The sequence below is a fragment of the Schistocerca americana genome, chromosome 2 (assembly GCF_021461395.2).
Source record: "Schistocerca americana isolate TAMUIC-IGC-003095 chromosome 2, iqSchAmer2.1, whole genome shotgun sequence".
Taxonomy (NCBI): Eukaryota; Metazoa; Arthropoda; class Insecta; order Orthoptera; family Acrididae; genus Schistocerca; species Schistocerca americana.
In genome coordinates, this window is record NC_060120.1 from 586857723 (window position 1) to 586885205 (window position 27483).

At 42.8% G+C, this 27483-nt stretch overlaps 1 protein-coding gene across 10 annotated transcripts in view; it reads right to left on the reverse strand.

Annotated features, from left to right (window-relative positions):
* LOC124591006 (oxidation resistance protein 1) overlaps positions 1-27483 on the reverse strand; it is a 775097-nt gene that overhangs the window by 111892 nt on the left and 635722 nt on the right. The window contains exons 17-18 of one of the 10 annotated variants that reach the window (XM_047131700.1): positions 17294-17362; positions 12982-13212 (exon numbers count right to left, since the gene is read on the reverse strand). The exons of 8 other annotated variants lie outside the window; for them this stretch is intronic. In XM_047131700.1, coding sequence (XP_046987656.1) covers positions 13009-13212; positions 17294-17362 — 273 coding nt within the window. In that variant the 3' untranslated portion in view covers positions 12982-13008. Of the gene's footprint in view, positions 1-12981; positions 13213-17293; positions 17363-27483 lie in introns of those variants that run through there. One more of the 10 variants, XM_047131695.1, reaches the window with a different exon arrangement.

Genomic DNA, 27483 nt, shown 5'->3' on the forward strand with positions numbered 1-27483 from the left:
GGTGATCAAAACAATTTTTACCATATATGTTACTATTTTCTATAGACTTTTTTTTGCTGTGACAATGTGAAACGACTGGTCAGTTTCGGATGAAGAGACAAGAGAGGTCGAGAGTTGTCCGTGGACAGGTATACACAGGACTCTGAAGGTTGTTTTAGTTCCCGCTCTTATTACGAAAAAGGCAATTTCCAATCACAGGCGCGGGTCGCCAGAGGGACGTCGCCGACAAATACAACCATTATCACCGCAATGGGGGTCACGGACGTTAGCGTCCGCACGAGAATAACAAGAGCACTGGAATGGGGAGAGGTGGGGGGGGGGGGGGGGGGGGGAGCGTAGGTCGGTATTACGACGCGGTGCTGCATCACAGCATCCATCCAGAGAGAGAGAGAGAGAGAGAGAGAGAGAGAGAGAGGGGGGGGGGGGGCAGCAGCTTTCGGGCCAGGGCCGCGCAGCTCGCCGCTCGAAATAGGTGGCTACCGCTATCCGGATAAACCTACTCGCCGCCGGTACCATCGCTACGAGACACGCGACCAGCAACGTGTTTTCCGTCGCTGTATCTGGCAGAAGCAGCCACACGGATGTCACAATATTCGACAGGCGTACGCTCAGTCAATACCACATTGTAGCTGGGAAGGGAACATGTAACATTATTTTTTACACAAGGGTAACAGATTGGACGCGTAGAATTACAGACCAACGTCTTGTCATCCATCTGCTGCAGGATTCTAGAACATCTATAAGGTGTAATAAAGTTTTCGTTTGAAGACCTCACAGTCCAAAATCGGTATGCTAATCCCACCGACGTACCATTTTGAAGATACCCGTTTGGCAAGAAACAGTGTCCTGCTGCGTGAAAGAGTCCGTAACTGCCCTGCTACATATCCTCCGATATGTAGGCAAGGGAAAAGTGTAGCGTTCGTGTCTATCCCACGTGCTGGCGGCAAACGCCGAACAGTGAACTATGGCTACGTCATTACCGAATGCGCCCAAACAAGTCCAGCGTGCTGTTACTCTTTCCTTGGCTGCCCAAGGGCAGACAACAGTAGATATCCACCGAAGAATGAATTACGTGTATGGGACAGCATGTCTGTCGAAAAGCACCGTTGTGGACTAGTGCGCCGTGGGGCTTATTGTTTATGCACGTCCCCATATCGCAAATGTTGTAACGCGGAAGTTACGCCAACTGAAGTGGGAGGTGTTCAGCACTACACTAGTAATCTCACAATTTATCGGTGTAGTGCAACAACTTGACGTGACATGGATTCAAGTAGCTGGAAGTCCCCTACAGAATACCGAGCCATGTTGCCTCTATAGCCGTCCACAATTGTGCACCAACTGACCTCTCGACTATGCCCCATAAATGTTCGTTGGGATTCATGCAGGGCGATCTAGTGGCCAAATAAGTTGCTCAAACTGTCCAGAATGTTCTTAAAATAAATTGCGAACAATTGTCATCCATAAAACATTCATAATGGTTTGAGAGCATGAAGTCCATAAATGGCTGCAAATGGTCTCCAAGTAGCCGAAAATAACCAGAAGACCCAGCCCATTCCATGTAAACAATGGCCCGCGCCATACGGAACCATAAGCTTGCACGTGCCCTGTTGGCAACTTGAGTCTGTGGCTTCGTGGCTTCGTCGGGTCTGCGCCGCACTCTAATCCTACCATCAGCTCTTACCATCTGAAATCGGGACTTGTCTGACTAGGCCACGGTTTTCCAGTCTTCTAGGGTCCAACCGATGCGTCACGAGACCAGGAGAGTCTCCTGCAGACGATACACTGTTAGGAAAGGTACTCACATCGATCGTCTGCTGTCATAGCCCATTAACGACAAATTTCGGCGCACTGTCGTAACAGGTATGTTCGTCATACGCCCCACGTTGATTTCTGCGGTTATTTCACGCAGTGTTGCTTGTCTGTGAGCAATGACAACTCTATGCAAACAGCACTGCTACCTGTCGTTAAGTAAAGACCGGCGGGCATGGGTTGTCTGTCGTGAGAAGTATTTCCTGAAATTTGGTATCATCGGCACACTCATGACATTGTGGATCTCTGAATACTGAGTTCCCCACGATTTCCGAAATGGAATATCCCATGCATCTAGCTCCAACTACCATTTGGCGTTTAAAGTCTTAATTCCCGCTGTGTGGCCATAATCACGCCGGAAACTTTTTCACATTAAGTCACCAGAGTACCAATGCTCTGCCAATGCACTGACCTTTTATACCTTACGTACGCGATACTACCGCCATCATCAGTAAATGTACATCGCTATCCCATGACCTCAGTGGAGGCATTAACTTACATTACCCTCATTTGTAGAGACCTCCTTTTCATTACACAAAAGGGAAATTTTGTCCAAGTCATACTGCAAACTCTTAAGATCGTCCCAAGATGATACATCTCTGTATGCAAAATCATTGGTGTTTGTTTAAACACATCGAAGTCGCGCTAAGTTGCGTATACTTGCAGCAGTGCCCTCAAACGGAAACTCTTTGTTCGCTCCTTATATTATGCTGGAACATTATGACGTTTCTTGAGGAAAAGAACCTTCTCTCAAAGTATGAACAAGGATTCAGGAAAAACCACCCGTCTGAAAAACAGTTTCTTTTTTCCAAACACGGCGTCTTGCAAACGATAGATAGATTCCGCCTTTGTAGATTTCCTAAAGGAGTTCGATACTGTAGCACGTCACTAACTACTAATTAAGATACCATCATACGGAGTAGTTAAGCAAATATGTGACAGACTGCAGGAATATTTGACTCACGTCGAATCTTCCAGAGACACAAAAGTAACTTCGGGTGTGTCCCAAGGAAGCATAATAGGGCCTCTAATGTTCTCACAAACCTACCAGAGGGGTTCGCTAACAATGATGTTGCGTACAGGGATGTATTGCCGTGGGACTATCTTAAAGATCTGCAGAAAAGCTAGTACAGAAAGTCCGCTTGGTATAATGAATGTCAGCTCTCCTAAAATGAGGACCAGTGTAAGTTGACACCTGTAACAAACAGAAAGGACCCGATAACGTCCGATTGCAAGATTAGTGGTGAACATCTTGGAAAACATCACATCCTGTACGTATTTACCGGTAAACTGCGGGAAGTTTTCAGAGAAAATTCATTGCATCTGTACAGGCAATCGCATACTAGGCTCTAGGGCGAAAAAATTCTAGAGTACTGTCTAGTGCTTGTAGTCCGTATCAGGTAGGCGTGACAACGAAATCAGGGACATGTTCGTGACAGCAACAGAAATACTCGGGGTATGGGAACGGGAATCCTTGAGAGAACGACTTCAATCTCGCGAAACCATTCCGGCCATATATAGAGACCGTGTATTCGAAGAAGACAGTGCGACCATTATGCCGCCACCGTTGTGCATCCTGCGCAGGGTTCCAGAGAATAAGACAGAGCCCATTAAGTCATTTTCCCCTCGTCCAATAATGAACGTAATAGGGCAGAATTCGAAAGCAGAATTGTCAGTGGCATTCAACAACTAGCACTGAAAATATATTTATTACGAACACCAACGTGAAGCAAGAACAGAACTGAACTCTTGACTGGGGAGTGCAGCGATTTATACATACATCGAATATTGTATAATATACAAATATTATAAACGTAAGAGTTTTCGAGAAACTTCTAGAAGTGACAAATACTAAATCACAAATAACTGATTGTGTCGCGTTAAAACTGGCGACCCGCAGCACGCCAGCCAGCGACCAACGCCTACGCCACACTACATGCAGCGCGAAATGTTGACAGGAAGAAAACAAATGAAGAAAGACCAGAGTTTCACGTCCCTTCGACGCTTAGGTGATTAGAGACGGTGTATAATCTCCAACTGAGGAAGGATATGGAAATATGTTTCAAAGGAACTATACAGGCATTTGTCCGGAGCGATTTAGGGAAATCAAGAAAAACGTAATCTTGGTTGGTCGGACAGAGATTACCGTCGTACTCCCGAATGCGAGTCCCACGTGCAAACCACTGCGCCACCTCAATCGGTGAAATATGACGTACGCTACGACATGCACTGTACGGAGGTTTGTGGATTACAAATGTGGATGGAGAACCAACTACAAGGGAGCCACTAAGAACAGTCGACAGGCATATGTCCAAGGGCGGGGAAAGAAATATTAGCCACTCGAGGGCGCAGCAATTCTATCTCGATTTTTTGGTCTCTCAAGCCTATTTCCGCTTCGACTTATTTGCATCAAAGTAGTCCAATTTCGTACCATTTCTTGTACATTCTGCTTCAGCTCAGTCATGTCCACGGCATTCCCAAATAAGGAAAATTTCCCACTGGCATCAGAAAGCGAATAGGGGCAATGTCCCTGCTTACGGAACAGAGCGTAACAACTTGCCGTGGCGATACGGTTTCACTGTTTCCACCACGCAAGTCTCTGCTTTCTCCATCTTAAAGTGCGACGCGTAACACTGCGGAAGCGAAGTAGCTCAGTAAACAACAGCCCTCACGCGAACGAAATAATTTAACCTGCTAACGGTTTTTCTAAGGAGCCTCAACCGCTGGACTATGCCTTTGGGAACGTTAAAGAAATTTTTTTTTTCTCCTCAGACGTTGTGTGTAAATAGGCGACCTATCACATTGTGAATAACAGCACACTCGACACTGATATAATATTCTAAAATATATGTTATTTATTCCACAAATCGGTATTCGGCTGTTACGTCATCGTCAGGTACAAATATAAATATGAGATGCAGTGAAATTTTGTTTAAGACACAAGATTTTAAACTAGTGCATCTACAGAGTATATATGTTTGCATCTAACATCTTTCAACTTTTTTCATCTTTGGGAACGGAGATACTCTCTAGATGTACTAGTTTAAAATGTTTGATCTTATAAACTTTTCACTGCACCACATATTTATCTTTGTACCTGACGACGACGTGACAGCCGAAAACAGGTTTGTGGAATAAATAACAAAGATTGTAGAGCATTACACCAGTGTCGTGTGTGTTACCATTCATAACGTATAAAATATTATGCAAAGAACCTACGGAACCGTCTATCAATGATGTAAAGTAGTGTAATATCTCTTTATATTCTACTAATTGTCCCTGCACAATTCTATTAGTGATATACGTTTCCTAATTGGCCATCTATATACTCGCAGAATCGATGCGCAAAGTAGTACAGTACTATTACTATTCCATGCGCGCATAATTCCTCTTTGTAATATTCTCTCTGGTGTGTTGAGAGGACTTCTAGGATCTTCTCCGTGCCGAATAGCCGCATTGAGTAATTGTAATTTTGCTATCGAGATTACTGGAAGAAAGAGATTGAAAATACATTGTATGCTACTCAAGAAAATATATACTGAGCATTTACATCAAAGGTGTGTAAGGAATTTCATTATATACGTATTCTCTAATTAGAAATTTGCACGGAGGTGTCGTTTCGTAGGTAATCAGAAGGGAACTTCCGATGAATTGGAAACGAACCTGCAATTATTAGATCCAAGAGCTCCACTATTTCATCGGATAATTAAACTCTATCAAAGCAAACTTTCCGCTTGATCTGAGGTTTCCCGACTGACTACGCAACGCGAGAAAACCAAGACATTTTATTTACACAGGATTGCAGTTCGCTTCGAATCATCGAGACTGCGGACAAGGAGAGTCATCGTCCGATTCTGATTAAACAAGTAAAGCTTAATTATAACTTTCTTGAGAGACTGTGATGCTGTGATATGGCTGCTTATGAATGAAATCATTAATAAAATACTAATAAATACTCCTCACCAGCAACCAGTATAAACACAATATTAATTAAAATTATAGTAGTCTATATTTTCACTTCAGAGTAATTTATTCATGTGAGGATGGTGTTTTGTAAGACTGAACGTTTATCATAATTTCCATAGAATGTTCTGTTCTGTATCTCATTCTGATTTCTACTACACAAAGCTGGTATCTCAGATTAAAGGGGAAAGAGAGGGGGGGAGGGGGGAAGATTCAACGAGAACCGTTCCATTGTCCCTTCCCACCTTTTCATCGATTCAAATTATTTCACGAAGATTCTACCGTCGCCGTCTTGTTCTCACGGTTCGCCTTTTCAACCAGTCTGCAACTTGGACTTTACCCAGTGACGTCGATGTAGCTCTGGCTACTGATGGCTTCCGGGTTAAGGATGAATACTCATTTTAGTAACAAATGGTGGAAAAAATACGCTTAATGGCAATTTATTAGTATTGACCAGGTGGGAATAAGAAATTTGGAAAATGACGATAGGCACGATCGCATTTACAAGGCCAAGGATGAGGGTTGCTACCGTTGTTGCTATGGTTGTACGTGTACGAGTTAGTTACTTTATACACTGATTTTTGTCTTATTGCGATTACCGTTAAAGCAATAGTACCTAGAACAAACTAGGCCTCTGCTATGCCTACGCTTTTATTTTGTTGTTGTTGCTGTTGTTGTTGTTGTTGTTTCAGCAGCAGCACCACCACCACCAGGAGCACTGTATCTTCCGAATTTAACCTTTTAAATCCACACTAGTTTTACTCTTTTAGACTATACCTAGTTAACAGCTACGAACTACATTCCGTCTCGCTGAAACCGGTTGTGAAGTGCTAACAGGTACTAACGGTCTTAAATAAATCCAATGGCAACAGTAATGTTTAGCCGTTTCAACTTTGTACCCACAGCAGATCGAATGCAGAGATTGCGCTCATCTAAACGTGTAAGCGCGGGAGAGGGGGCGTCATGTACGTCTACTAACTGGTTGGCCAGAAGGACTCAGCTGCGAGTTTTGAAACTTTTACAAGGAGAGCTGAGGGCACAGTAAAGCACCTCTTACTTCATATGGTCCATTCTTCTGTAACACTTCCAACCGCCGTCAGTGGGGCTTTCCACAAAGGAATATAGCGCTCTTAAACACCGCCAGTAGCTTTCAGGCTCCTCGGAGCGTAGCTCAATGGCGGCCGTTAATACCAGATTATCCCCCTACCATGAAAGAAGCACTGATGAAAGCTTCACTGTACGTCAGGCTTCTGAGGCCGGAAAGCGCAAGACGTCCCCGGCAAAAGTTAGTTTGACTCGCCATGTGACTAATATCCCTCAAACTGACATAGGCTGCATCTACTAGATTTTTACCTAGTTACCTAATTTCAGTATTTAATAAGGCGCGGAGTGTGCATTCAACAATCCGCTAAACCTTCCTCCACTCTGATACCACAATTTTCAGCGCGGAACAGAAAATGCGTCCAGGAGTGATCACGAAGATCTGTAAATTCAGGTGCAACACTTGAATTTGTTGCTGAGCTGTAAGGCATACTTCCCTTGTCGTTTGAACAGTAGATCTGTTGTGCTCACGCCGGTAGATTTTACAAATTAAGACGAAGTTAATATTTCGTAGCATTATCCATCTATTTCCCCTGTTTTGGGGGAAGTAGAGAACCTGAGGGGTGTTCACTTACTTTGTTGTTAATTTAAACACAACTACTCCACAAAATCAGTCTACACTCGCGATGGGACTCGAACTCGAGAGTTACGCTGTGTGGTGCAGCGATGTTATACTGAGATATCATGTTGAGATACCATACTGAGACACTACAGCGAGACACCGTGACCAAACAAAACTAACACTTGTTACAAAACCACGACGACCATCAGAACTCCTACTCGTATATCAAGGTACCAACACTCATGACAAATGAATCTATCAAAGAATACAGTTATTAATCAAAATGGATATTTACTTATTTCAGCAACGTACTTTTTCAGGCGAAATGACAGATCAGATTCCCGTTACTCATTGGAGTACTACAAGCGTTCTCTACCACGCTTCGTATCCATTATTTCTCTTGTCGGATGCAAATGAAAAATCAATAACGCAGAAATGGGGGCAATTAAAATCATATTCACTTTGCATGCTTTTTTTATATCTGTCCAATTTCAGATTCGCTTTCTTCTTTTTGACGAAATTACTCTGACACCTTTCTTTGATGGGCTGCTTTCATGTTCTTATTAAATACGACTTAATGAGAAGGAAGGAACTGACACGTGAATGCCGACCACTCCAATAGCGTTGTTTCCATGACTGATGAAATTCTTGCCATGAACCTCAAACGATATCTGTGATCGAGTTTAAAAGTTCGCCAGATGACGAAGCAGATTATCAAAGAAAATTTACGTTAGGTAGCAATTTATCTTTTCTTTATATTGTTGATATTGCAACCTGCAGTTTCCACTGTTTGTAACAAACGAAACATGGATGGAACATCATCAGGAATTTGCTACAAGCCTGTCTTATTCCCTTCTCAACTATTTCTTGCTTTCTCGTGCCTTCGATTCTTTTTAACTGCAGTCTGGTTTATGTACAAAACGCAGGCAACCTTTCGGGCCCTGTATTTTATCTCCGTTACCTTTATTACACGTAAAACTGTACGCATGAAAACACAGTAAGCCCCTGAACAAGAAGGAAATTTAGGGTTTAACATTTGGGCCGGGAGGTCATTACCGACCTTCGTGGACTGTGCTGTAGAATCAGCCGATGGAAACTGAGCAAAACAACAATCAGCAGCTGCGAGGAAGACGCGTCTGACAGCAGATAGCATTTGACCTGCGCCTAAGACGTTGGATACGCTGGAATACTAACGGCAAGCAAGCGTTGATGTTGACTCTCCGCAGTTGCCGCGTGTGTCTGTGCGGTTCCGTATCACAATTGAAACATCGGTTCAAGCAAATATCGCCAAACTTCATTCTTACAACGGCCAAGGAAGCAAATATCTGGCAGCACTTTCTCGCCCGATACGTGACGTACGTAACCGAAGACAGGTGCGCATTTAACATTTCATCGGCGCTTATACTTCTCCCATCAGGAAACGATGTGACAGTAGAAGTGTAGCATCCCGCGGCGTGTTACCAAGATGGTAATTAGGTGAAAGGTTGGGTTTGAGAAGTGTACTATTTAGCGGCGACAACGAAGGTCGCGTCTATCACCACATTGATTTAGTAATAGAAGTCTTACCGCAGCTGGTAAATCACTGACGCTGAAATCTCTTGGCTACGGCCCCAGATCGTTCTCATTCTGTCAGTTGTCGGGTAGAATCCACTATTAAATGTTGGATCCAAACCTCGTTACAATTTCACGATAACCATGTATTGTTACAGTCTAATAACGCGTTGCCTATCGGAAAAAAGGCCTATGGATTTATCCGCTAAACTAGAACAAATGGATGGAACGAGAGAAAGCTCTTACACAATTGTTACAGGACATTCATCTGACTTGTTTTCGGGAAATTTATAAGAAGAACAATAGGCTGAGTACTGAATTCATTAATCTGGTGACACTGAAGTGTGTGAAATACTACAGGGTAAAGAAATGTACGTTGTTCGCCTAGTAAAGAGAGGTTAGTTAACCCTTATAGTCCTACTCCGCACAAACTGGACATCAAGTATAAGGAAATATCTCCTATTACTTCTCGGGAATTATAAAGTACATGACCATAAAAAAGGAATGAAAGGAGGCATTAGAGTTGCTGTAGTCACAAAAAAGACGTACGCATGGTGCAAACAGTATACGAACTACTCACGCGTCTTTCGAATGAAACAATTTCTTCAGGAGCTTTTACGCCCACTGCGATGCAAGACACTTTAAACTTTCCTATTTCAATATCAAACAGATTCGAAAGAGAGATCTCGTTTTGGTAGAATGAAAGTAATTATAAAACGCTGATTAAGCAAAAGAAAAACAGCACATTAAACTCCGTCTGCTAAGTATCTCAAGTTTGGACTCTCGCCATGTGAAGCGCTTTGTCGTACTTGTCACATAAAATAAAAAGTAAAACAATGGTCTGATTAGTTTGATCCAAGAGAGCACTGAGATTTTGGAGTAGGAAATGAATCTGACGCTGAAAAGATGAGGGGAAATAAAACCTGGGTAAACAATGAGTGAGAATTTAAAAGCAGTATTTTAATGACACGCCACTGCCCTCATGTACTAGTCACGATTACTGTTGTTGACAGAGATAGCTTTTACCAGGAAAACTATTTCAAAACGCAATTAAAATGTATTATGTCTTTTTTTTTGCATTTACATGTGCTCCAAAATCGCCACACGCGTGTACATCCGTGGAAGAAATGACCGATGTTACGATGAAACAGGCACGCGAATAAAAGGCCGCGGACATTCCTGTAACGTCGGCAGCGGTTTAAAGCAAGTTGTGTGTCCTTAAAGCGGTCGCCGTTCGTCAGGCTGGCGGTGACGCAGATACAGCGGCCACGTGTTGCCGCACCTTCATCTCCGGGTCGGAGGCTGCGCCGCTCGGGAGTCGCTGGTGGGACAACTGCGGCTAGGCGTCTCGTGCGGCAGCACGTGAGGGCGTGGCCGGTAGGTAGCAGTCTGCCGAGGCCGCGCGTGCCTGGTAACTGTCGCAGCCGGCCAAGTGCAGCTACGCACCTGCCTTGGTGACCAGTAAGCAGCGCAACGCAACAGAGGCGTTGCACAGATTCCAGCGAGGAAACTTTTCTCTCTCTCTCTCTCTCTCTCTCTCTCTCTCTCTCTCTCTCTCTCACACACACACACACACACACACACACACACACACACAGAGAGAGAGAGAGAGAGAGAGAGAGAGAGAGAGAGAGAGAGAGAGAGAGAGAGAGAGAGAGAGAGAAGCACACTGCATCAGTAACGCGCCGTGCGTACCGAAGTTCCACGTCGGCCAACTGGACGCCCACAGATTACGTATCAATCAATACCGTGAAGAATTTAAGCGATAAGTACTTTACGCCTCACTACCGGCGTACCATCTTGCTACACCTATGATCAACATCAACTGCACAAACGACGATCTGTGGGTGACGCTTCCTCTCTACATGGTTCAGGAAACTGGAAACTCTAAGGGTACTTCATTTTCAAGATTACAGAATATATCAGCAAGATGGTGCTTTACACCAATAACCTCGAATCAGATTTTTTAAAAAATCATTGAAGGAAGGAGACAAAAACTTTCACCTTGTCTAATTGCCTGGTACTCAGTTCTGTAGCTCCTCCTCCAACTTTTCAGCTACAATTCTGAAGTGACTACAGTTGTAAACCATGCTGGGAATGTTCAAATAACTTATGGGAACGCAGCCGAGTCACGTCGATAACCCCATCCCCGTAACTTACTTGAACGTCGTGTACGCCGGGGAAACTAAGATCTAACATACGCTGGAATCGGCTATTTTACGGGCATTACAGAACACACACCAAAAAAATGCTTAAAATTGTAGAGAAATAGTACGCATGAAATCTATTACTAGATGATACCGACAAATTACCTGACACATTTACCAATTTCCTTACTAAAAAGGTCAATCATTCCAACGTTTACTTTAACAAATAATTGTATTTACATGTATACGCTCCCAATCTTGTCAATAGTCAGCAGAACTACTCCGAAATATAATACGAACATACTGCGAAGCACAACAGACAGAATTTTGATTACTATCTCATTTTGGTTCAATAGCTCCAGATCACTAAATCGTCCACCAGCGTGGCGGGTTGTACATCAAAACCATTTAATTTACTTCTAGATTTAACCTTAAATCTAGAAGGAGATGCTTGTCTTAGTCGTTTATGTATGTTCGACTGACTAAGGCACTAAAAAAATATTACCTGCTGCAACCGAGGGTCATACCCATCAGACAATTTTAAATCCTGTCCTAGCGATACGTCAGTCGCGATAGGATGTTTAGCGCTTTCTGACACATTCGTACCTTTCGAGAGTGGGACTGAGTGCGACAGTTCCAACTCATTCCGTTTTTATCCACACCCATCCGCAACAAAAATACATGCACATTTCACTGGACACGAGTCTACAACAGACACACTCCCTATATTCTTACACCCATTTTTTATATCAAGCATTAGCGGAGCGCCAAAATCCATAGTAAGACCTCTGTACTGCCGTGATTCCGAGTACTCCAGTGGTTGTCGTGTTAGTGATGGTGGTGGTAGTGGTGGTGGTGGTGGTGGTGGTGGTAATTTCTTTTCTCCACGTTTTTATTATCTTCTATATTAATTATAGTTGCCAATCATGTAGCACTCACTACAACTGAATTTTGTTTTACTGAAATTCGCACCGAGTGTTCGTCACACCGAAATTATCAGACACCGAGTTCATCAACAGAACGTAGTCGACTGATGGTGGAATTCAAACAAAAACTAATTAAAAGAAACAAATACTGTTGCGTCCATGTAGCGGCGTATCATGCACTGCGATAGGTCTATATCGAACTTTGCTTTTCCTTCCACACGTCAAGAATCTGTAGTGAGAGTGAAGTTCTTAGTCACGGCTTGGTAAGGAGGCGCTTCCTCTGTTTCGCACTGCGACCGCGTTAAAAGGCTTCGAAATCACGCGTGCTTGACTTCATCTCAATATGCAACTCTGAGGTCCCAGTGCGCCTCTACGGTGAAGAGCACTTTTTATTACTGTTGTTATGAATTAACAGCTCATAAACGAAAAGACGATTCCAGACATCACGTATCGGGTTCTGGTAAGAATAAGCAGACAATTAGGCCGAGCTATTGTCTAAGGCAGCATAATGATACTCACCTGGAACGACATCGGGAGCTCCTGCTCTTCCTGAATACGTAGCAACGACTGTTGATGCTGGTCAGAAGACGTGATGGTCGTTACAATCCACTTAGAACAGCCTGTAAAAATGTCACGTACCTTTCCAGACTGTGGTTCTGGCGGAGCATAAGCACAGAGACCTTTCCACTGTTCATTATGTGGCTTATCGACAATCCACCGAGGCTCCGTCAACCCACAAGACTACAAATCCTGATAGTAATGACGATGTCAGATGTATGTAGCGACAGCACTTTAAGCTGAATTCAGTTGTCCACAAAACTCATGTTTGGCTATTCAGAATTAGTTAACACTTGGCCGTCTCTTACAAGGTGCTTTTTTCTGTAATGGTCAGTAGCTCGTACGAAACAACACACACGTACAAAAGGCGATGACCATAAACAAGTGTAGCCTAGAAAATGGAACGCAGCTGTATACCCCAGGAATGGTAGGCACATCTAAACAGCGGCATTTCACCATAACACCACCAATCACCCCACCAATGGTCCTCCAGCCTAAAGGCGCCGGTAAAAAGTACGAAGTTTACCTGAACTGACTCGATGATTATCTTCTGCAGCTGACTGATTCCGTTATACGGCAGCCGCGTGAAGGTCCCCTGAAGAATGATAATGACCATGAAGTATGAGCACAATGTGTTGACTGGTGCTGTGGACAGCAGGAAAGAACTGAAGATTGTTACGAAATTAAGCAGATCAACTATGGAGGCATGCGCGAATACGCATTTTTTTTCTTCGACTACTCCGCCACCAGACTATAATGAGATGAGTGTCCTAGGAAGCAATTAAAAAAAAAAAATCAGTAGCATTACCCCTTTCACCGATGCTTCACTAAAGCTAGGAGACCACTGCACTTGGGCAGGATTACTCGCAGCAGGTAGTCGATCACAAGGCGCTTCACCAGTCAACACATGGCAGTGCCGGATCGCTACCGAACTTAAAAGTAATCGAGTGTTTAACTCGGATTAGTAGGTTTCCGAAAAGAATGACAACATTTGATGCAATTCGTTTGGGAGGAATCTATATGTATACAAAATTAAGGGACGTTATGAAATTTACTTCGGTAGTAGTAGTACTCCATGCAGCGCTGTGACGAAGATGGTTAATAAAATGACATCAAGATGCCGGTGAACTCTTCTGAATTCAAGGATGTGTGGATAGACACTAACGCCGAATTTGATGATGGAAACATTAGAACAAGAAAGCTGAATTTGTGCACCGGCCGTAGTTGACGTGTGATAAGAAACTGTGTACGTGACTGTCAGACATACATTTTCTTTAAGAAGAAAACATTATCCACTCTAGTACAGAAATGCAGTTTTTATATTGATTCGCAGAAAGCAAGGAATAGTTTGGCTTAGTTCTGATCGAACAGGAGAGCGGAGCCTAGCATTCTTCTTGAAATTCCGGCAACTGGACAACAGTGACGTTTTAGAGGCAAGTTTTCCAAGTTGCCGTTCTGCAAGGTGAACCAGCATTCCACCGACAAACTTTCAGGGGCTGTTCACGGATACCTCAAGAGTATTTTGGGGCCCACGATATCCGGTGGTTCGTTACAGAGTTACTGCATTGTGTTTGGTTTCCTGCCCCAAATTAAGTTTGTATCTGTATTGCATCGAAAATTGTGCACAAATGTCGATTGTATGCACCTGGCGATCGGTCTACCCGACGGAAGGCGATCGGTCTACCCGACGGGAGGCCATAATCACACGACATTGACATCAACATTAACCACTCTACTGGTCGACGTCGGAGCCAACGTCTTGCTCCATCAATAACCGTCCCATCATCCAAGTACTGCTTCGCGCGGAGTGCATCCTTTATTGGGCCGAACAGATGGAAGTTAGGAGATCCGCGCTGTACGGTGGATGAGGAAGGACAGTCCTACTAAGATTTGTGAGCTCTTCTCGGGTGCTCAGACTTGTCAGCACTACCAACAGAGGCGTCCAGTTGTGCAGTGAGGTGTTTATGATCCGTCGATCACCTCGAATGAGAGTGTCCGCACGTTCCAACATTGCAGGAACGGCAGCTGTAGTCCGGCCGGCACGCGGGAGGTGGAATAGGTTTGTGTGACTTTACTGTGATGGTGACAGGCGCCCCGGCCAACGACTCGCCGTGCTTTCGTTCACTGTGGCCCGCATCTCGTGGTCGTGCGGTAGCGTTCTCGCTTCCCACGCCCGGGTTCCCGGGTTCGATTCCCGGCGGGGTCAGGGATTTTCTCTGCCTCGTGATGGCTGGGTGTTGTGTGATGTCCTTAGGTTAGTTAGGTTTAAGTAGTTCTAAGTTCTAGGGGACTGATGACCATAGATGTTAAGTCCCATAGTGCTCAGAGCCATTTGAACCATTTTTCGTTCACTGTGAGGTCTCTATAGACACTCTGCAAGCGCCTATGAATATTTGTGATGCTCTGGTTTTCGCCAAAAGACACAGATGCCAACTACCGGAATTTCACGAAAGCATAGGAGCTCAAGCGAGAATATTCCAAGACGTCCCACAAAAAATTCTTTATTTTTTCAACCTAAACTGGCCGAGAAAAGAAGTATTCCATTACTTATTGACCACCCCTCGTATATAATTACTCTGTAACGAGTAGCTGGAGCTTGTGGGTACAATTACACGAAAATACTCAGGATGTATTCCTGAACAACCTCTGAAAAGTTGTCGGTGGAGCCCTGGTTCACCCTCTATGTACAGTTTTCTCAGCCATCCACGTTTTTTCCTGATGTCATACAAAGAACATTGTTTAGTACTGTAAAGGTCATTATATGAAAGTAGACTGGAATATGGGGCTACAGTCGCGCCCTATACTAACCATCGACTGTGGGCAGAAACACAATACAGTTTCTTATTCAGAGGAGTGTCGCGCAAGTAACGACGCCCATGGCGCGAGTTAGTTATCGGCGAACAAAAACCTCGAATGTCCTAGTAATATCTATCTAGATATAAGCATGCTCTTTAAGATATATGTATGCCAAATGTTGTCATACTCTTTCAGAAAAGCCTGTGAAGTTCTGCCAATACTGCAAAACAGAGAAAAAAATGAACCCACCCTCCTCCTGACAGTATTAGGATATGTACAAATGTAATGTGAGATCGATACGTCAAGGGCAAGAATCTACTACCTATCACAAAAGGAAGCTTCTGCGAAGTCTCTCGTACTGCTTTGCTTCGTAATTTACCCCACTTGTGCATGGAATGGAGGATATTTGACCCTTGTAAAGTCGTAGGTTCCACTTCCACACACACTTTTCCCAGAAAATTGAAGTTTTAGGTCACGACGGCGCATTGCTTCCTGTATGGAGAGGAACAGTTGTATGTTTGAGCTCCGTGAAGTTAGTTCCGCTACGCAACTTCCATACAAGTTCATCTTCCTCTTACATTTTCCCACTTTAATCCTTTGCTTGATATCGAATCTTTACTGTTTGCGATTAATTTTTAATCCATTTCATTCTTAACATCAAATTAAAACGTACGTATCAGAAACATAAGAATTCGGATATTTATCTTCACATTCAATTTCAGTTTTCTTCACGCGAGTGTCGATGGTCAGTAAGAAATCAGTTTCATTTTCGTGGGGGCGAAAGAAACTTAAAAATTTATAGAAAGATTAAAAATATATGCACAGTACAGACGTCTAACTTATTATTTTCGGTTCGGCCGTCACTATAGAAGTTCTTATGGTTTGATTAAAACCTTGACTAGGTAACAGAAGAGGGAGTGGTTAACAGATATACTGCTGACGCCCTGGCCGCTCCCCCTTTCTACATTCACTTCGCAATATCATAGTTTTCTTGGATCCCGAAATAACTTCAATTTTTTCGGAAAAACTCGGGGAAGTGGGACCAGAGAATTCAAGGGGCCATTTGAGAGTGGTGCGCAGTCAATGCTCTGAAGCGGCCTGTTACCATGATATATACTTGTTAGCATTGCGCAAGTGAAAACGAGGAACTACGAATACAAAATTATCACTTTTCCTACAGCATCAAGTTTCGATGGAGGAAAAAAAAAAAAAAAAAAAAACCCTCAAGCTACCGACCACTGCCTTTATCGTCTTCCATCAGTGTACTGTTTCCGACAAAGACGACAGAGGTCATCACCGAAAGTTAGATAATACATCCAAGAATGCCCTTGCGAAAGACCATGGGAATATTATGAAAATACGAGCAATGACTTAAAGCGTTAAGCGTGCTCTGGTACGATGTGAACTGATGCGAAAACTGCGTTGAAGATGGGATGGAAAGTGGCTGTTTAAATGTAGAATGAAATATGAATTTTGGCGAAATTTATCCAAAGAAGGAAATAAAAATATCGTGAATGACAATAGCAATCGAAAACCGGGTCGTCTGAAGCTACAGTATATATCCGACTTCTTCCGCCCCCTTCCATCGCGCCTAAACAAAAATCGAGACCGCATGATCACTACGAATCTGGAAGCCATTTCTGGCGGCAGCCCCAATGACTCCTCGCCACCTTATTTTTATTTTAATTTTTTTACTTTTTTTTGCAAATTTTCCTTCGTATTATGTATGCTACCCGACAAAACATTTACCAGTGTTTTTCGCTCAGTTTTCACACGCGGACCCATATACGTTTCCACCACGTTAATTGGTACAATCACCACCAATCACCGCACCAATGGCCTTTCATCCGAAAGACACCGGTAAAAATCAGTAAGTTTACCTGGACTGATTCGATGATAATCTTCTGCAGCCGACTGATTCCGTTATACGGCAGCCGTGAGAACGCCTCCTGAAGAATGACCATGAAGTGTGAAAAACAATGTGTTGACTGGTGCTGTGGGCAGCGGGAAGCAACTGCAGATTGTTATAGCATTATGCAGACTGCCTGTGGAGACATGCGCGTACACTGAATTTGCTTGGCTAATCCACCACCAAGACTACAATGTGATACCATCAAGCACAGATAACCTTGAGCAAAATTACTCCTGTTACCGATCCATCACTGAAGTTAGATGACCAATGCTCCAGCAAGAGCGCACACATATCAAGTAGCCGATCACTAGGGCGCTACACCAGTTAAAACATGGCAGTGCCAGATCGCTACTGTTCTAGATTAGTCGAGTATTGGAGTAATCATCCTGAAAAATAAATCAATGAGTATGCAGGAAAACTTAACTCATTTACCTTATAAAGTCAATTTTACAGTCCAGAGTGGGCCTGGTGCAGTGGAACAATATTCTAAAGATTTTTTTTTCATCTCCTTAGTATCTCCTTGCCAACAGATTTAGATCAGAAACATGAAATCGTGAAAGGTGTGTAAATTATTAACAAACAGTTCTCCTCTCAGGTCAATGTTAGATAAACTCTCAAGCTTTCGCCTGTTGCCTCCTCGGTCTTCGACGGTTACTTGGTGCTTAAGATGACTCGGAGGGCTTTTGTGAAATCTAGAGACTATACATAGTAGCTTCATCCGTGGACGCCGTTTTGGCAGGCAAATGCTGTATAAAAAACAAGCTTGTTTCCTGCAGTGACACGCTGGAAGCATATGAGGGAAAGACGTATGTTGATTTATGATGATAGCGAAAACTGGTTAAATTTGGAATGAATTACGCGAAATCTGCCCGACCAATAGAACAAAAATATCTGTAACCACATATAATTATTTTTAAATTGTTACTTTCCTTGGCTCTATCAATGAAGTCAACCGCTCTCCTTCCAAAATAAATACATAAATAAAAATAAAAACCACCGCCTTGAAAAAGGACAGATGTATGGACGCTTCAATCGTTGGGAATATTACAGCCGTTTCTAGAGACTACTCCTTTACGCAGCTTTAAGCGATACTGTATTTGCTAGAGACGCAAAAACCTAACAAACATCAGACATAGACCTTTGATTGGACGAGGTCGAGCGTCTACCCGTGAACGTTTCCGCCCTGTTAATTGGAATAATCACGCGAACTGTCTTCAGATGACCTTCTCCTAAATCTGTCAGTCTATTCGTAATTGAGCAGCTTACTCAGACGGCGGAAGCGTAATTATTATAGGAAGTTACGACCCTGGATGGTGTGAAAGTAATTTGGCATCCTGTACCTCAGTATATTGTTTTACAAGTGGTTTTAATTTCCAGGACCAGGATGTTAGGCGGAGAGAGCGATTACAGTAATTCTAATTCTTCTTCTAACGTTTAGGTAGATAGCTATAAACACATGAAAATCCCCTTCCATTCTATACTTCAGAATGTGAAGTCCAAATTACGTGTCTGTGGCACGAGATGGCATACGCTGGAACGATTGCGAGCAAATTCTGACAAATCAATGAGTGCAGTTATTTCCTACCAAACAATTTACTAAGCATTCGTCGAACTGAAATTAAAGCGGTCTGCGGAACAAAGTGCTAATCATTATTTTAATAAGGATTAGACGGATCACGTCCGCTTTTGCTGTATACTAAATAAACTGTTTTATACGTTTATCTTTAAATTTAATCGAACACATAACATGAAGGAACTCAAAATACGATACTGTGTGCCAGTCTTTCTTCTGGGGACCCCTTTCAGTTAGTCGTAGGTCTTTGGCGTCCTCAAAAGATATAATAATATGGTGACCTCTACAGACATGGTTTGCTCCGTGCTGAAGACCGTGCTACATTTTTCCGCACTAAGCAAACCTGTATGAGCTTTAAGACACCAGTCACATTTAAATATTCACTGAAGCTGAGCAACACACAGTTCGCAAATGTGGATCCAAGTACCGAATAAAGGAGCACTGGACCGGCACACAGCTGAGTTTTTTTTTTATGGACGAGCTTCCATGTTCTCACGGAACAATATTCTGAAAATATGACGAACAGACACATAGAACAAAGATTTCTTGGTACCAAGTCATGACGGATCCAATAGAAATGTTAACGATTATCTGAGGGGAAAAATTATTAGTAGTAGTAGTAGGAGAAGAAACCTCTTGCACAGAAAAAATGATAGGATGAAGAGGAAGCTATAACCCAAATAATTGTCTCACTTTGTCATGTTCTTAGTATGGGATTGAGTGTCAGTTATTTCTGGACACAAAGAGTTCCGCTATGACTTCTATTTTCCACGCAGTTTAACTTCTTACGGATTCAAGTCGGGAGTCCTATCTCGTATCAGTTATTATACAAGGAAAACTACAGGGGTTGGACAAAAATATCGAAACACTGCGAGAATTGCACACTTGAACATATATGCAGATGCTAACCAAGCCTGCAGGTTGCGCTGTTCTATTTGATCATGAACGTCGCCTATGCAATATCCTCAATACGTTGGAAGTGTCGGACTTGGTGAGAACAATGTTTTGCGTAGTCGCGAGTGCATTACGTCGGTACCAAGCGAATTCGAACGTAGTTGGCATGATGGGTGTTTCCATAAACAAGTTAGCAGAAGTGTGCGGTGTTTCAAGAAGCACCATATCGACGATTTATACCACACACAAGGAAAGAGGAAAACATCACCAGCTATGCCACAACGCGGACAACAGTGTGTGTTGAGTGATCTTGACAGACAATCATGGAAGAGGTTTGTGACGAAAAAAGGGGACGACAGCTGCAAATGTCACTGCAGAACTTAATATCGTATTGGCGAGCCCTTACGACACCCCAAAACACGACTCGAGCTCTATAACGTGGGAATTGCAAGGCGAGCTGGAACACGATAGCACGTATCAGTGATGCAAACACCCATAACAGCAAAACATGTTGCCGTAGCCATAAAACCTGGACTATGGAGTAATGGAAGAATGTCATTTTGCCGGATGAATCCTACGAGTGAAACATGGCGGGGGTTAGGTGGTTATCTGGGCAGCCATATCGTTGTATTCCATGGTTACTCTGTGAGGTAGCCTTCCAGTCAACAATTATGTGGCCACTGTGGCTGATTAGGTCCATCCCATAGTGTAGTGTTTGTTTCCCAATGGTGACGTCGCGACCATGACGACAGGGTCACTATTCACATAGCTCACATTGTCCAGGACTGGTTTTGTGAGCACTAGATGAAGCGTCTCATCTCCCATGGCCACAGCAGTCACCAGATCTCAGCCACTGTGGTCTACTTTTGAGAGAAGGACGCGTGATCACTATCCACCTCCATCATCATTACCTGAACTTGCCACTATTTTGCAGGAAGAATTGTGTAACATCCCCTTGAAAACCATACAGGACCTGTATTTACCCATTCCGACACGACTGAAAGCTGTTTTGAACGCCAACGGGTTTCTTACACCATATTAGGCATGGTAATGTGTGTGTACGGTGTTTCTATACTTTCGTCTACACTCTACTATCTTTGTAGTCACGACCATAGCAGGAACTAAGTTACGTGACTACAAATAGCCGCGTCCCAAGTGAAAGTATTGTGTGGTGTTATTTCCAAGAATAAGCAGGAACGTGAGCGTAGTAAATGTCTTCGCCGGCCGGTGTGGCCGTCGGTTCTAGGCGATTCAGTCTGGAACCGCGTGAACGCTACGGTCGCAGGTTCGAATCCTGCCTCGGACATGGATGTGTGTGATGTCCTTAGATTCGTTAGGTATAAGTAGTTCTAAGTTCTAGGCGACTGATGACCACAGATGTTAAGTCCCATAGTGCTCAGAGCCATTCGAGCCATTTTGAAATGTCTTCACAGCCATACATGCCTATTTAAAGACCATTGAATTAATATATTATGAGAAGAAGATAATTGCGCTACTGGCAGCAGAGAAGACATAATTGGTAGAGGCAGGTCGATGGTGTGTAAAATATGGTATAAAGCAATACCAAAAGGAGTAGGGTTCAAGAATTTACCGCAGAGTAGTAGAATGTTCACAATATGTTTTCTATAATGCACATGTGTCAGACGTGAACATTGTGTTTCATTGCATTCCTGCCAAGAATTTCCGTGGCCACGCTGCAAGGAACAAAGAAGAAGGAACGAGTAATGCGAGTTAACACCACAGCTATGTGCAATATGTAATGCAAATTAAAATGCACACTTTATGTAACTGTGTGTGAAAATACACGAACCTGTCACAACTAACAAAATTTTATGATCTGAATAGTGACTCGTTGTTGCAAATTCTCTTTCAGTAACTAACACGTTAGGTTAGGTGTCTTTGAGAAATAAGAGCATATGTAGTAAGGACTTCGAATGAGTGTCTACAAGCTTCATTTCTAAAAGTGGAGAGGAGGACATGGAATTTTTCCTCGGACCGCTAGCGTGCGCCTGCGTAACTATTACGACACAGCCGTCACCGCATTGCTTCCATAAACGCGCATGCGCACAGTGAAATAGCCGGTGTTTACAAACAGTTGTGCGCTGGCCGTCACCGCCCACGTCCCCCCACCAAGTCCCTCGCTGCGGCTAGGCGTCCCTGGCAGACAGTACGTGTTTACGCCGTCGCCGCTGGTACGCTAAAGGCCGGTTCCCACTAGGGCTACAGCGCGTCAAAACCGCGCGGCAGAGGCGCCGCCTGCGCGCTGTCTTGCGTGCAACGCTAATTTCTACATTCTTCAATTTGTAAAGAGTTGTTCGTTCCACCTGTTTTCGTGTGTAAAGACTTCGGATACGATTAAATGGAACGAAACGCGTCTTGGATGAGAAACTGTCCCCATGAACAACACTAAAGCAGGGTGATCAGGTAAATGCGATACAAAAGTCTTTATGCAGCTCAGCCGATGCGCAAGTTATCACTTTCTCTTAACCTTTTTGCTCTTGTCCCGTTATTAACGATATTCGTCGATTCTAGAAAAGAGTTCAATAAGGAAGATAATATTAACGGTGAAACTTCTCTTAAAACTGGCGGGGAATGATTTGTATCGTGGTGCTGCACACAACCTCATCGTTGTCGGACGTCACAATACTGTGCACCATCCTCAAGTTGTAAACGACGTTTTCCAGATTTACGACACTAATTCACGGCCGAGGCATTCGAAGGGGCACACTACACGAGAAAGTCTACCAAAACCTGAAACACACAGCTCTGCCTTAAAACTGTAATGGGTTTTATGGTTGTAAAGCTCTAAGTGAACATATGATTACATCTCATTGATGATTAAGGGAACCTACGAGGGTATATCCCAAGATCAACTCTAGACCACCGTGCCGTGGAACTACTTGCGCCAATCAGGCAACATTATTGACTGATCGCTTTATAGGCAAAAATATGGATCAGCTACTTATCAAAGAACATTGTATGCAGCGCCTTGAGTAAAAGACTAACTTCTCGGCTAAATAAGTTACAATGGTAATTTAGTCGTTGTCAAAGTTCTATGAAAATAAAAATATTATAGATCACGATTCCGCTGCGTGGAGTGAAAATACAAGCAATTTGCGAGTGGTTACTGTTATGGACGCTCCCCCAGACCACACCACGTTACGAAAGATACAAATTTATGCAGTATGTAATTCTGTTATTTTTTTCTCCCGAAGAAATTACATGAAATTTTTTTTATATTTTTTAAAAAAATAAGATAACACACGAAAGTGCCCAATTGGTTGGCTCTGTGTGAGGGCCGGATAATCGTATATTTGTCTTTGTAATTGTTTATCTCTATTAACTTCCCTGACGTCGAAAGCTTATCAGTCTCTCTGCTTTTTTTATGCTACCATAAAGTCAAAACATCAACATTCAAGTCACTGCTATCTTAAACGTATCCACCACATATGCAGACAGGCACGCTGTCAGTGTCATGTTATATCTATTAATCTGAGCAGGCGCGCATGATGTGGACAGTGAAAATGGACGTGGGAAGTGAAAATACAACTACGAAGTTACCTTACGTAGCACGGTACGCGAGTATCACAAGAACAAAACCGCTGCAATAAGGTAAGGTCAAACCTTCCTGCATATTCTAGGAGTATTTGCTGTGTGTTGCGTATCTGTTGATCCGCACTTTACTTTCAGTTGGCTGTGAATACAAGTGATGGCGTCATTAACTGGCGTTTTCTATTCCTCTCTCAATCATTAACGAAGTTTTTCCTGTAACATGCGTTCAACTAATCTGCATGCATTTTAACAACTGTAGTTTAATCATTTTCAAATTTATCCTTGCACATTAATAATGTAATGATATCTTAGTCATTTATACACAAAATTAGATGCCTATACTAAATAATTAACTTTTTTAGGGTTTCCCACCTCAATCTGTTAAAACGGAACATTTACATAATCTCTGTTGTCTGTCCATCTGACTGTCAAGAAGTCTGTTTTTAAAGGACGGGAAGCCGTATCAAGCTGAAACTTACATCACATACTAAGGTCTACGGCCCCTTCACTGAAGAATTGAAGCTTCTATATCACAAATTTTGATATTCGCATACTAATTCATCAAAACCTATAGGGTACGTCCCGTGGTCCAGATTCACAAAAGTTTTAGCACAAAGCAGGGTTCCACAATAGAAGTAAAGGGGAAAAAGTCCGAAAATTGTTAAATTATAATTACCAGGTGAACCGGTATGAAATGAGCGTTAAGATACAAATGTGTCGATAGGGAACATTTGTTGTGAACGAGCCTTAATTATTTTTTTTTTGTTTGGTTGGTATGACATCTGTCATAGATCTTTAGTATACATCAAGTCATGGAACAAACATCATCATATGTTTTCATCGTGTTAACAATGTTGAATTTTGTACCAGAAAGTGATGATTTGCGGAAAGCATTAATTTGTTTTCATTTGAAAAAAAGTGCTGCAGAGTCGAATCGAATGCTTGTCGAGGCATATGGTGATCATGCTCTATCAGAAGCAACATGCAAAAGATGGTTTCAACGGTTCAGAAATAATGATTTTGATGTAAGAAATCAAGAACGTGGAAGACCACCAAAAAAGTTCAAAGACGCCGAATTGCAAGCAATAATGGTTGAAGATGATTCTTTGAGTCAGAAGCAAATGGCAGCAATGTTAAATGTTACACAACAAACAATTTCTGACCGCTTGAAAGCTATGGGAAAGATCCAAAAGTGTGGAAAATGGGTGCCACATGAATGAAAGACAGATGGAAAACCGAAAAACCATTTGTCAAATTTTGTTTCAAAGACGTGAAAGAAAGTCAATGTTGCATAGAATTGTTACTGGTGATGAAAAATGGATTTATTTTAAGAATCCTAAACGCGAAAAATCATGGGTTAATCCGGGACAACCATCAACATCGACTGCAAAACCAGATCGATTCGGCAAGAAGACAATGCTCTGTGTTTGGTGGGATATACGTGTGGTGTATCATGAGCTTCTAAAACCCGGTGAAACTGAATACTAATCGCTACAGAGAACAAATGATCAATTTGAACTATGCATTGATCGAAAAAAGACACGGTTAAGTATTTTTTTTACACGACGATGCACCTGCACACAAAGCAAAACTGGTTCAGGATACAATCAAAACACTTGGCTGGAACTGCTACCCCACCCGCCGTATTCACCAGACTTGGCCCCTTCCGACGTACATTTATTTTCATCACTGGGACACGCATTGGCTGAGGAACACTTTGATTCCTAAGAAGAAGTCGAGAGTTGGGTGCGTGATTGGTTTGCTTCAAAAGACTAACATTTATATTGGCGTGGTGTCCACAAATTGCCAGAAAGGTGGTCAAAATGTATAGAAAGCAATGGTCAGTACTTTGAATAAAATGTGTTTACTTTTCAATTCACAATTAGTGTTTCATTTTCACAAAAAAACGCTCATTTCATACCGGTACACCTGGTACAGAAAACGTTTTATTTCGTTTACCGGTATCGTCAGCTAGCAACGGTCACCATCAGACCCACTGAAGACCGCATCGGATGGTAAGAACTACAAAAAACTTCATATCTTGCACGTGCAACGGGATTCGCGAACATTCCCCAAGGCGCAGCACAAAGCTGAAGTTACTGCCGAGATGTTCATTTTACGGCCGCTTACATGATTAACAGCGCTGACTGCACCAAAACTAGCGCCGCCCTCATAAGAGCGCCCACATACAGCTATCTGCGAAGGCTGTTTTATGCTGTTACTTGCAATAATGCTAGACAAAATGGAAGTAACATGGAGAAGCCTGACGAAAGTCAGAAGAGAGATCGAACTCTTGTGAAATTGTACTCTGTTTATTAATGGCAAAATGTACAATGTTCGGAAGACATTTACACCTGACCGAATCAGGAATTCCTTAGTGGTGGTACAGATGTTCGTTTCAAAATCAGGAAATCCTGCAGTAAACCAACACATGAAAAAAGTTACAGAAAACGTGTCAGTCCATTATTGAACCCATAACAGTAAAAGAAAAATAAATACGTTGTCACAAGCTTATGTAAACAACAAAGATTATGGACATACCGACAGCGTAAGAGACTGCCCGTTTCTGTTCCACATGTGAATTAATTGTATCCATATGTTAGAGCGAAGAAATAAAAAACCAGTTATCTCATTTTGGAGTTTTCAGTCGTTTTAAATCTTGGCATCCGGTCATCAGATGAAATATGCAACGCTAACACTGATAACACAAACGGCTGACTGGGGTAAAATACATTTGAGAACTTCTGCTTCAGACGCTTGCGTAGTCCTAGCCTTCGACGGAGCTATATTTGTCAAGATAAATACACAGTACTTAACTTGCACGAGAAAATGGAACTGAGCGCCGAGTTTCAAGTTCTGATGCACAGCAACTTTCATTCCGGGCACGCACGGCGGCTAAATGAACTTCATTGACCTAATAAAAGCCGGACAACTTTGTGCATCACCAGTGCCGTCTCTTTCGTAATTCCAATAATTGCCGCAGAGGCTTTGAAACTTAATACGTGGATCTTCAGTTCTGATGCAAAACCGAACAGAAACAGCAGTCCCACTGAAGGAGAATTGTGTGATTAGCCCCTTGTCGTACTATTTAGATCGACGAAATCGGTGCGATTGGAGACGGCGTATGCTAAATGAGCCAGCGTGATGAACGAGACAATCGCTATGCAAGCCGACATGAGGATACCTGTTACGTATCTACAGGTTTGTTCTTCGTGGTGCTGTTCTTGTAGACGCTAACGCTAATTTAATTCTTTTTTATTCATTTTTTTCATTAATACTTCAAAATATATATTTTTACATATACGCAATACTTTAATCGAAATTATGATCTTTCTGCGCGTCTTCAGGTGTGACTACTTCAGACAGCACGTAATAACACGACGCCTAAACGTAGATATTGTTAAAAAAAAGATAAGAAGAAATGCTCCTCTTGAACGAATTTCTAACAGGAAAATACCTGTAATATTGCTCTTGGAGTCCAACAGGTGTTTTACCTACTGCTTTTCGTAGTCTATCAATTGCATATTTTTTAACATTATCTCTGCTATATTCATTCGATAAGTAATCATCTTTCCTTCGTCCGATTGTGTATTGTTTTTGGAAGATGTACGTATTGAATAGTGCCACATCCGACATAATATTTGGCCTCTCTTTCGTCTCCATGAGTGTGCTCGTGATGTTTACGTTTGGTCGGCATTTACTTTCACGAGTCTGACTCGTCAAATTACGGCAAGGGATTAACAATATCAGGCAAGAGAGCATCACACATGGCTCTGAGCACTATGGGACTTAACAGCTATGGTCATCAGTCCCCTAGAACTTAGAACTACTTAAACCTAACTAACCTAAGGACATCACACAACACCCAGCCATCACGAGGCAGAGAAAATCCCTGACCCCGCCGGGAATCGAACCCGGGAACCCGGGCGTGGGAAACGAGAACGCTTCCGCACGACCACGAGCTGCGGGCGCAAGAGAGCATCATTTCACTGTTTTCGAAAGCCAGAGGAAATTTTGCCTAAATATGAACCACTACTGATGAAAAACAAAGTGGAGTAACAGCCCAATGGAAGAGGACTGGGGCCACCTGATCCTAAATCCGTGCAACTATAACCAGTGAATAGTCAGCCCAACTTCAT